The 12,500-nt window shown below is 48.1% G+C and overlaps 1 protein-coding gene across 1 annotated transcript in view; it reads right to left on the reverse strand.

The window, feature by feature from the left end:
• Positions 1 to 12,500, reverse strand: part of LOC143275303 (disks large homolog 1-like) — an 83,125-nt gene that overhangs the window by 30,472 nt on the left and 40,153 nt on the right. Inside the window, exon 7 of the mRNA XM_076579300.1 lies at positions 7,787 to 7,911. Within this exon, the coding sequence (XP_076435415.1) occupies positions 7,787 to 7,911 (125 nt within the window). The remainder of the gene's footprint in view (positions 1 to 7,786; positions 7,912 to 12,500) is intronic.

The raw sequence follows: 12,500 nt of genomic DNA on the forward strand, positions 1-12,500 counted from the left end.
ATTCTAGCCCAGACAGCCACCATGGTAAAGTGGCTAGTGATGTGGACAGCTGACTGGAAGAACGCGAGTTCGAGCCCCATGAGAGGCAGGAATGCTTCAGCCCATAGCCGGCTCCTACCCACAGCCTTTCATGGCCACTGACACAGTGAATTCACATCTGCACTCTCCACTGTTGGTCGAATTCTAGATCAGATTAGTCAGGGAAAGCGGCTGCCTCCTCTGCTGTTCTGATGATGGTCATCGTCGGACACGACTATCACACACTTCTAAGCTGCTCATGCCGAGTCACACACACGCACGCAAGCACGCAAACGCACACACACACACACAGGTTCGTCTGCCCGCAATCTCCTCTGTCTACAGGAGAACTATCGATATTACGTCACCAGAAGGTAGAAAGAGAAACACCCGTAGGTGCTGGGGAGGACACAGCCTGGACCAGGCTGACCCTGCAGAAAGGTCCAGTGACGGTGAGGAAAAACCCCTGTCGACAGGGGGAAAGACTAAAACTTGGGATTCTCTCTTGAGGGTGGGCACAAATGACCGTATGGCTGTCTGGATTGGCACTGTCTTCATCTGTCTGCAGGCAGGGGGCGGTTTGGTCTGTGGAGTGTGCTCAGCAGCTGGAGGGTGGTGTCTTTCGCCGGTGGGCTCTGCAGTCACGGAACTAGAATACTGGCTGGTACACCCATGGGGATACTTCTTTTAAGGCTGTGGCGAGTTGCATCCTGTGGTCTCTTTTGCCTCTGTTCGGGACCAGTTATGTCCCTTGAATTCTTTTGTGGAGTGTCCTGTGCGTGCCTGCACCTATCGTGAACACAGCGCAGGCCTCCAAGGGTGGTGCAGGATTGCTCCAAGGGCGGGTGGAGACAGTGCTTCTCTGGGTCCTCCCCAGCACCTACGGGTGTTTCTCTTTCTTCTTCTTAAGTCACCAGGAGGTAACACTCCACAGACGGCTTGGTAGTATTTTAAGTCCCTTCATCAGTAAGAATGAAACCTGAAAGAAGATTCATAATTCTGTCTTTGTCGTATTCTGAGTGCCCTGTTCTGTCGGACTTTTTTTTTTCTTTTCTTTTTTATGAAAGAATAATTCAGTCCTGCCTTTGTAGAATTCTAAGTCTCCAGTTCTGTTGGAATAAGAGCGGAAAGATTAAACTTTTTTTTTTCTTTTATCTATCTTTGTAGAAATCTTAATCTGAATTTCAGTTGGAACAAAAGCTGAGAGAAACATTCTTTCTTTTCTTTTTTTCTTTTTTTGTCATTGTAGAATTCTGAGTCTCCTGTTCAATCAGAATAAAGGCTAGAGGAAGTTGAGAATTCTTTGTGGCATTCCCTTTGTTTAGTGGGGAAATACAACTTGAAAAGGAGATGTAATTTTTCTCTCTTTTTTTTTCTTTCTTTCTTTCTTTCTTTTTTTTTTTTTTTTTTGTTCTCTGCCTGTGTATCTGTCTGTGGTATTGAAAACCCACTGTTCCGTTTCAATGTGCTGTAGAAAGGTACGCTCTCCTGAGCCCGAGTCGCTGACACACTCAGTGGAGAGTGGAGGCCCTCTCGTTCAAAGACCGCCAGACCGGGGTCTTTTGACGCGAAACTCTTGGACCGCGCGATCTGTTAATTAATCATACTGGTGTCTGGGTTTATTTCTTGAAAAAAAAAGGAGAAAAGGAATAAAAAGAAAGAAGAATATAATGAAATTAAAAAAAAAAGGGGGGGGGGGGGGGGGGGGGGGAGAGAAGGGTTGTGAGGGGTCTGGTTTGTACTTTATGCTGCTTCTTCTGACCCAAATATTTAGTTCCGCTTTCTTTGTCTTGCCTTTTCATTTTTTCATTTTTTATTTATTCATTTATTCTTTTATTTATTTATTTATTTATTCATTCATTCAGTTATTCATTTATTTATTCATCTATTCGTTACCATGGGGGCATCAAGCAATCACGAAACTGGTGTTTTGGGCGGTGCCCCCAGTCCCTTTACCAATTTTTCTCTCTTTCCTTCCACTCTCTCTCTCTCTCTCTGAAACACCCCACAAACCCCACCCCCACAACTCAGAAATTTTGTCCTCACAACGTACAGTGCCTCCGTCTGGTCTGTCACTGACATATTGTCTTCTTCACAACAGCAGCAGCAACAGCAGCAACGACAGCAGCAGCATCACCACCACCACCACCAACAACAATAATCTTCTCCTTATAATTAACTGGAACTACCTTTCCTCATCATATCCGTGCATCCGATTCCATCTCTGCTTCTCGCTCTTCACTAAAATCTCGTCTTTTTAAAAAAACCTATCTATAAGCACTCTCAGCTTCCTTCTTCTCCAACACCATCCATGTCAGCTCACTTTGGATGAATGAAGAGTAGGAGTGGGAGAGAGTGGGAGAGGGAGAGTGTGGGAGAGGGAGAGTGTGGGAAGCGTGTGGGAAGCACGGGGGAGGGCGGGGGGGGGGGGGGGGGGGGGGTGGGGGGGGCGGGGGAAGGGGGTGTGTGTGTGGATGCGAAACAGTGGTCATGAATGATTTATGTAATTTGTAATATTTTTCTTTCATGTAAAGCGCCCTGAGCTCTTAGAGAGAAAGAGCGCAATATACAAATGTACATCACTGCCAAATAAAATTTAATAAAAATAATGACAATAATAATAACAATAATTATACTACTGCTACTACTACTACTACTACTACAGCCTTGCACCGATGTTTCGTCCTCAAAACAGCATCCCCCACCACCACCCACCCACCATCCCCTGGCCAGACGCCCAGTGTCTCTTGCGATTTCTCTCCCCTGGGGCTCTTCAGCCCTGAAATGGCTCCATTGCGGTATGCTGGGCCATAGGCAACACGATTCGATCTTCCTCGTCTCGGGTGTGGTGGGAAGGAGAGAGAGAGAGAGAGAGAGAGAGAGAGAGAGAGAACTGGAACTGGAACTCGAACAGTTTAATCAGTATAGGCCATGGCCCCTTCTGAAAGGGGGTACGGTATTTGTGAATAATTCACACAAATTTTCAGAGTAACTCATTGAAACAGTAATATACTGACAGAAGGCATTACAACAGCAGTTAGTTAAATCAGTGAAACATAATGGTGCGTCTCTTAAAAGCTTTGTATAAATACATACACACACATTCCTTCCTATTGGTTCACTTCGAGATACCATAAGCAACGCAGTCCGGAACGAGAGAGAGAGAGAGAGAGAGAGAGAGAGAGAGAGAGAGAGAGAGAGAGAGAGAGGAGAGAGAGTCGGAATCAGATTCGCGGGGAGAGAGAGAGAGAGAGAGAGAGAGAGAGAGAGAGAGAGAGAGAGAGAGAGAGAGAGAGAAACAGAGACAGAGAGAGAGAGAGAGAGAGAGAGAGAAACAGAGAGAGAGAGAGAGAGAGAGAGAGAGAAACAGAGACAGAGAGAGAGAGAGAGAGAGAGAGAGAGAGAAACAGAGACAGAGAGAGAGAGAGAGAGAAACAGAGACACAGAGAGAGAGAGAGAGAGAGAGAGAAACAGAGAGAGAGAGAGAGAGAGAGAGAGAGAGAAACAGAGACAGAGAGAGAGAGAGAGAGAGAGAGAGAGAGAGAGAAACAGAGACACAGAGAGAGAGAGAGAGAGAGAGAGACAGAGAGAGACAGAGACAGAGACAGAGAGAAACAGAGACAGAGAGAGAGAGAGCAGCAGCAGCAGATTTCATTCCATATTCATAGTCCCAGCACACTGGCAGTGCTCGTTTCCTGGAGGGTGACACCCATGTGTCACAAAATCATCTTTTCTGGGAAAGCTAAGTCCTTCCAGTTCAACACCCTCCCCCGAAACCCCCGCCCCCATCCCCCCCCCCCACCCCCTGCATCCCACCCTGCCACTCATCTCCCTCCATCCTTCCACGTTCCCCCAGTTCACCCCCCCACGCCCCCCAGTGCGCCCCCCCCCCTCTCTCTTCTCCTCTGCATTCACTTTGTTTTGTTTGCATTTCTTTCATTTTCTTCTATTTTGTGTGCATGCATTAATCTGTTCGTTTCATTCCATCATGATGGTGACAACAGCTGTTGTATTAAGTGATACTGGTGATGGTAGCAAGTCGATTTTAGTATTAATTTCAACTGCCGTACGTGGATTTTGGTGATAACAACAATGTGGCTTTAGTTATCCGGTTGTCGATACTGATGACATATTTCTCTTCTCCTTCCCCCCCCCCCCCCCACACCCTCTCTCTCTCTCTCATCCATCAGTCAATCTGTGTGTGTGTGTGTGTGTGTGTGTGTGTGCGCGTGCGCGCGCGTGTGTCTGTTCTTTATCATATTCTTTCTGCAGGACTTTTTTCCATTATATATATATATATATATATATATATGTATATATATATATATGTGTGTGTGTGTGTGTGTGTGTGTGTGTGTGTGCTATTGTAACTGATGTAATTAGCAAGGACAGATTGGAAGAATGCGCCATTCCTAAAATCTTAATCCTTGAATAAAAAAATGTTTCGAGTTCTGAGTTCTGTGTAAACCTTTTGTGTGAGGGAGGGGTAATGAGGATGGGAGGGTGCGGGGGGGCCGGGTATGCTTGAGAATGTGATATGGATCTCTTTCCCTTTCTATGTTTCTCTCACATTTGATGGTTCTCTGTCTGTCTGTCTGTCTCCCTGTGTGTGTGTTGTGTGTGTGTGTGTGTGTGTGTGTGTGTGTGTGTGTGTGTGTGTGTGTGTGTACTTGTATAACTGTGTGTGTGTGTGTGTGTGTGTGTGTGTGTGTGTGTGTGTGTGTGTGTGTGTGTGTGCTGTGGAAGCTGCGATACATAGCCGAGGAATGAGTGTGTGGAGGAGGAGGGTGGGGGGACAGGGGAGGAGGGGAGGAGGGGGGGGGGGGGTGCAGGGGTAATTTGAGAGATGGTGTGTGTGTGTGTGTGTGTGTGTGTGTGTGTGTGTGTGTGTCGGGGTTCATGCACATTTATGTGTATTTGCGCTTTCAGATCTGTGAGAGGGGGGACGGGGGGGAGGGGAGGGGGGGGGGGTGTTCAGGGATTTTTCTACCATTTGAAATTCCTCAAGTGTAAATTAATGGAGCTGGGAAGGGGGGGGGGGGGGAGGCACGGGGGAGGGGCGAGGGGGGAGGTAAGGAGAGAGGGGGCGGTGAGACTGCCGGTGCGGGAGGAGGGAGGAGGGGGGAGGGGGAGGCCGGGTGGGGTGGGGTGGGGTGCAGACAACTGAAATGACTGTCAAGACTGGGAAAGAAAGAAAGAAAGCTGAAGGAGGGAAGAGTATTGATGGGTCAGTATTGATGGCATCGATGTTGTTGGTGAGGGGGAATTGGGGGGGTGGGGGTGGTTGGGGGTGGGGGGTGGGAGTTGTAGATAGGGAATGGATTGAGGATGTGGGCAGAGAGAGGGTGGAAGGGTGGTGGGGGTGGGGGTGGCTAGTGAGGCAGAAGACAGGGTCAGGGTTTTTCACTCGTTCGCAATTCCTCGGTCATCTGTTGTTGGGTTTTTTTGGGGGGTTGAAGACTGGGAATATGAGAGAAAAAAAGGCGGTGATTTAATATGCCTGGAGACTGACATACCATCCTGTGTATTGTGTCGGTCTGTCTCAGTGTCTGTCTGACTTCATGTCTCTGCCTTTATCTCTCTCTCTCTTTTCCTCCCAATAATCTCCCCTATCTCTCTTTGCTCCTCAATAATCTCCCCTCTCTCTCTCTTTGCTCTTCAACAATCTCCTCTCTCTCTCTTTGCTCCTAAATAATCTCTCCTCTCTCTTTATCTCTCTCTCTCTTTGCCCCTCAATAATCTCCTCTCTCTCTCTTTGCCCTCAATAATCTCTCTTTTCTTTGCCCCTCAATAATCTCTCTCTCTTTGCCCCTCAATAATCTCTCTCTGCTCTTCAATAATCTCCTCTTTCTATCTTTGCCCCCAATAGTCTCCTCTCTCTCTTTGCCCCTCAATAATCTCCTCTCTTTTCTTTGCCCCTCAATAATCTCCTCTCTCTTCTTTGCCCCTCAATAATCTCCTCTCTTTTCTTTGCCCCTCAATAATCTCCTCTCTCTCTCTTGCCCCTCAATAATCTCCTCTCTCTCTCTCTTTGCCCCTCAATAATCTCCTCTCTCTCTCTTTGCCCCTCAATAATCTCCTCTCTTTTCTTTGCCCCTCAATAATCTCCTCTCTTTTCTTTGCCATCTCTGCCCCCTCGATAATCTCCTCGCCCTCTGCCCATCAATAATCTCCTCTCTCTCTCTTTGCCCCTCAATAACCTCCTCCTCACCCCCTCTCTCCCCCCCTCCCCCCACTCTTTCTCTCCCCCCCCCCCTTCCCTCTCTCTCTATCAGACTCTCTTTCTCCTTCCTCTCTTACCGTTTTTTTTCTTGTGATGGATTTGAGTGCAGGACTGGAATACCATTCAGAACTTTCCACTGCTCTTTCAGATTGATTACGTTTCTCCTCCTCCTCCTCTTCATTTCAGTGTGCTATATATAGAGACACAAACTTACCTCATTTAAATTTTGCTTGCTGATGTAGATACTGTCATCCTGGACACCCAACTACCCACCCCACACACATAGCCCCCCCCCCCCCCTCCACCCCCAACACACACACACAAACGCAGACACACACAACCAATACACACAGTCTTCTTCTTAGCTCATGGGCTGCCACTGCGGCGTTCACTTGTATAAACAGGTAGGCTTTAACGCCTATGTCCTTTTTTTTACCCCTGCCATGTAGGCAGTCAAACTCCGTTTTCAGGGGGCTGGGGGGCGGGGGGGGGCGGGGGTGTTGGGGGAGCATGCATGCCAGGTATGTTCTTGTTTCTATAACCCACCAAACAGTGACGCTGATTGTGGGATCTTTGGCGTGCAAATTTGAACTTATGCATGCATGCAGTACACGCATGAAGGGGTTTCAGGTACTAACAGGTCTGCGTGCCCATATGCTGACCTGGGAGATCAGTAAAAAAAAATTTCCACCCTTTCCCCACCAGGCGCCGCCGTGACCAAGATTCGAACCCAGGACTTCAATCTGACGCTTTATAACAACTTGGCCATTGAGCCTGCCTGGTTTCTCCACTGCAGTGGGAAGTCAGTGTAGCGTAGCGACACGCTCTCCCTGGGGAGAGCAGCCCTGAATTTCGCACAGAGAAATCTGTTGTGACAAAAAGAGAAATACAAATACAAAAAAAAACAAGAGAGGCAAGGCCTTCAAGACTCACTTGTGATACACTGAGAAAAAAAAAACAAACAAGCTTTTTATGTATTGTGTACATTTTCAAAATGTAATGTTTAAGATGAGAAAGATCAGTTTAAAGCGAATTAAGTCCCCTAGCATTAATTACAGAGTAATTTCCCTTTTTTACTATCTGCACCAAAACGTTTGCAAAATAAATAAAAATTCCATGCTTAGCAAAAGAAGTTCCTGTTTGAACAAAAACTGATAATAATGACTCCTCTTGTTGTTGTGTCAGAATAAGAGGTCAAAGTGCCAAGTTTAGAGAATACAAAAAATATAAATATAACAGTAAATGCAGTTTGCATATAATTAGGCTTCTTTTTTAAAAAATTTTTTGTGCCCATCCCAGAGGTGCAATATTGTTTTAAACAAGATGACTGGAAAGAACTGAATTTTTCCTATTTTTATGCCAAATTTGGTGTCAACTGACAAAGTATTTGCAGAGAAAATGTCAATGTTAAAGTTTACCACGGACACACAGACACACGGACACACACACACAACCAAACACCGGGTTAAAACATAGACTCACTTTGTTTACACAAGTGAGTCAAAAAATACACAGCCACATCACACAACAACAACAGATGCTCACCTCAGTCGGCCGTCGTCACTGGCGGCGCCCCCAGGGATGATTTTGGTGATGTAGATACTTGGGTCCTCCCCCACGTGAGGATTGTCACTGCCCCCGGCGATGCTGAACCCCAGGCCTCCGTTCCCCTGTCACAGCAACGTTAATGATGATATGGTGACTCTAGTTGTCGTTAAAGACCTCCGTTTCCCTGTCACAGCAACGTTAATGATGATATGGTGACTCTAGTTGTCGTTAAAGACCTCCGTTTCCCTGTCACAGCAACGTTAACTCGAACGGCGAAAGAGATGACGTTATCAGCATTTCACCCCAGTTACCATCATCAAAGTATTGCAAGCGGAAGGCTCTTATACTGAAGAGGTGAATGTTGACAAAGAATACCACAATTCTGACGACGGAAGCTAAAGGTTGGGTCATTCAGACACCCACTGGACATCCGAGGGGTCTGTGTAGAGGAGAAGAGAGGACTGGCCGTACTGAGTGAGTTAATGATGATATGGTGATTGTAGTTGTTGTGAATGACCTCCATTTCCCTGTCACAGCAACGTTAATGATGATATGGTGATTGCAGTTGTCGTTAAAGACCTCCGTTCCCCTGTCACAGCAACGTTAATGATAATATGGTGATTGTAGCTGTCGTTAAAGACCTCCGTTTCCCTGTCACAGCAACGTTAATGATGATATGGTGATTGTAGTTGTCGTTTATGGTGATTGTAGCTGTCGTTAAAGACCTCCGTTTCCCTGTCACAGCAACGTTAATGATGATATGGTGATTGTAGTTGTCGTTTATGGTGATTGTAGCTGTCGTTAAAGACCTCCATTTCCCTGTCACAGCAACGTTAATGATGATATGTGATTGTAGCTGTCGTTAAAGACCACCTTTTCCCTGTCACAGCAACGTTAATGATGATATGGTGATTGTAGTTGTCGTTAAAGACCTCCGTTTCCCTGTCACAGCAACGTTAATGATGATGTGGTGATTGTAGCTGTCGTTAAAGACCGTTTCCAGTGGATTTCCTGTACAGAATTCTGCTACAGGGCAACGCTCTCTTTGCCATGGGTTCTTTTTCTTTGGTGCACCACGTGCGTGCTGCACATGGGATCTCAGTTTATCGTCTCATCCAGAATGACTAGATGCTCAGTTTGATTTTCCAGTCAAACTTGGGAGAAAGGGCAAGGGCAGGATTCGAAACACAAACCCCTACGGACTCCCTGCACTGGCAGATGAGCGTCCTAGGTGCAGTGATGGCCTCGAGGTAACGCAACGCGTCCGCCTAGGAAGCGAGAGAATCTGAGCGCGCGGGTTCAAATCACAGCTCAGGCGCCGATATTTTCTCCCCGCCTCCACTAGACCTTGAGTGGTGGTCTGGATGCTTAGTCATGCGGATGCGACGATAAACCGAGGTCCCGTGTGCTAGCATGCACTTAGTGCACGTAAAAGAACCCACGGCAACAAAAGGGTTGTTCCTGGCAAAATTCTGTTGAAAAAAATCCACTTCGATAAGAAAAACAAATAAAACTGCATGCAGGGAATTTTTTTTTTTTTCAAGAGGGTGGCACTGTAGTATAGCGACGCACTCTCCCTGGGGAGAGCAGCCCGAATTTCACACAGAGAAATCTGTTGTGATAAAAAGAGAAATACAAAATACAAATAACCACTCTTCCACCTTCCTCCCCAGTCTGCAGCCTCAACACCAGCAGTCACTTCAGGGTGGTGGTGGTGGTGGTGTTCAGCAGTGTCTCCGTCCTGATCAGAAAATACCACAGGACAAACACCAAACCCTACTAAGCTCCCCAACTGGCAAACGATAATCGCCTGGTCGCAGAGCCACATGGAGCAAGCGTCCCCCCCCCCCCCCCCCTACAGAACAGAGACTGTCATGATCAGACAGACCACAGGACAAACACCAAACCCTACTAAGCTCCCCAACTGGCAAACGATAATCGCCTGGTCGCAGAGCCACATGGAACAAGCGTCCCCCCCCCCCCCCCACCCCTACAGAACAGAGACTGTCATGATCAGACAGACCACAGGACAACCACCAAAACCCTACTAAGCTCCCCTACTGGGAAACAATAATCGCCTGGTCGCAGAGCCAGACAGAACAAGCGCCCCTCCTCCCCATCCCCTCTACAGAGCGGAGACTGCCATCACGGTTGATAGTCACGCATGGCCTAGAAGCCTAGGACATGCTTCTGGCCTTGACCATTCCATCTGTGTGTGTGTGTGTGTGTGTGTGTCGAAGTCGAAGTCGAAATATTTTAATTGTCAGACCACAGATCCATAACAATGGAGTTCACAAGGACAAACAGAATTAATACAGGGAAATGAATATTAGGACAACCATTGAACTACATGGGCATCGGTAACGATTCTAGAGCATTTGCTCGTAATGAAAACGCTTTGAATACAAACTTGCATATACTAACACTCAATCTCTCACTCGCACAAGATAACAACATGGACATCTTAGATGCACTTGGATGTTTGTGAAATTTAGCAGGAATAAACTGAGAACGCAGGGAACAGTACTTAGGGCAGACCAAAAGAAAATGCATTTCGGTTTCCGGAGTGTCATCACAAAAAGGACAATTCCTACTTTGCCCATCATAGTTAAACGGCAAAAAGTGTGAGCGTAAGTTGGACATTCCAATTCTAAACTGCGAAAAAACACGGCGCATATTTATACATTTGACATTATTCAAGTAAGGTTTAAGTGAGCGGAAACTGTCATGATCGGACAGACCACAGGGCAACCACCAAAACCCTACTAAGCTCCCCTACTGGGAAACGATAATCGCCTGGTCGCCGAGCCACATGGAACAAGCGTCCTCCCCCCCCCCTCCCCCAACACTCCCTCCCCCCCCCCCCGCCCCCCCTACAGAGCAGAGACTGTCATGATCAGACAGACCACAGGACAACCACCAAAACCCTACTAAGCTCCCCTACTGGGAAACAATAATCGCCTGGTCGCCGAGCCACATGGAACAAGCGTCCACCCCCCCCGCACCCCTCCCCCCCCCCCTTTACAGAGCAGCGACTGTCATGATCAGACAGACCACAGGACAACCACCAAAACCCTACTAAGCTCCCCTACTGGGAAACAATAATCGCCTGGTCGCCGAGCCACATGGAACAAGCGTCCTCCCCCCCAGCCCCGCCCCCCCCCCCTCTCCCCCGTGTCCCCCTACGGAGCAGAGACTGTCATGATCAGACAGACCACAGGACAACCACCAAAACCCTACTAAGCTCCCCTACTGGGAAACAATAATCGCCTGGTCGAAGAGCCAGACAGAACAAGCGCCCCTCCCCCCATCCCCTCTACAGAGATGAGACTGCCATCACGGTTGACAGTCACGCATGGCGTAGAAGCCTAGGACATGCTTCTGGCCTTGTCTGGCCTTGACCATTCCATGTGTGTGTGTGTGTGTGTGTGTGTGTGTGTGTGTGTGTGTCGAAGTCGAAGTCGAAATATTTTAATTGTCAGACCACAGATCCATAACAATGGAGTTCACAAGGACAAACAGAATTAATACAGGGAAATGAATATTAGGACAACCATTGAACTACATGGGCATCGATAACGATTCTGGAGCATTTGCTCGTAATGAAAACGCTTTGAATACAAACTTGCATATACTAACACTCAATCTCTCACTCGCACAAGATAACAACATGGACATCTCAGATGCCCCTGGATGTTTGTGAAATTCAGCAGGAATAAATTGAGAACGCAGGGAACAGTACTTAGGGCAGACCAAAAGAAAATGCATTTCGGTTTCCGGAGTGTCATCACAAAAAGGACAATTCCTACTTTGCCCATCATAGTTAAACGGCAAAAAGTGTGAGCGTAAGTTGGACATTCCAATTCTAAACTGCGAAAAAACACGGCGCATATTTATACATTTGACATTATTCAAGTAAGGTTTAAGTGAGCGGAAACTGTCATGATCGGACAGACCACAGGACAACCACCAACCCTACTAAGCCCCCTACTGGGAAACGATAATCGCCTGGTCGCAGAGCCACATGGAACAAGCGTCCCCCCCCACGCCCCCCCACCCGCCCGCCCCCCCCCCCCCCTCCCCCACCCCTTACAGAGCAGAGACCGTCATGATCAGACAGACCACAGGACAACCACCAACCCTACTAAGCCCCCTACTGGGAAACGATAATCGCCTGGTCGCCGAGCCACATGGAACAAGCGTCCTCCCCCCCACCCCACCCCACCCCCACCTCCCGACTCCCCCTACAGAGCAGAGACTGTCATGATCAGACAGACCACAGGACAACCACCAAAACCCTACTAAGCTTCCCTACTGGCAAACAATAATCGCCTGGTCGCCGAGCCACATGGAACAAGCGTCCACCCCCCCGCACCCCACCCCCCCACTCCCCCATCCCCCCTCCCCCCCTACAGAGCAGAGACTGTCATGTCAGACAGACCACAGGCCAACCACCAACCCTACTAAGCCCCCTACTGGCAAACGATAATCGCCTGGTCGCCGAGCCACATGGAACAAGCGTCCACCCCTCCGCACCCCCCCCCCCCCAAAATCCCCCCCCCTCCCCCTTACAGAGCAGAGACCGTCATGATCAGACAGACCACAGGACAACCACCAAAACCCTACTAAGCTCCCCTACTAGGAAACAATAATCGCCTGGTCGCCGAGCCACATGGAACAAGCGTCCACCCCCCCGCACCCCCCCCCCAAT

The sequence above is a fragment of the Babylonia areolata genome, chromosome 30 (assembly GCF_041734735.1).
Source record: "Babylonia areolata isolate BAREFJ2019XMU chromosome 30, ASM4173473v1, whole genome shotgun sequence".
NCBI lineage: Eukaryota > Metazoa > Mollusca > Gastropoda > Neogastropoda > Buccinidae > Babylonia > Babylonia areolata.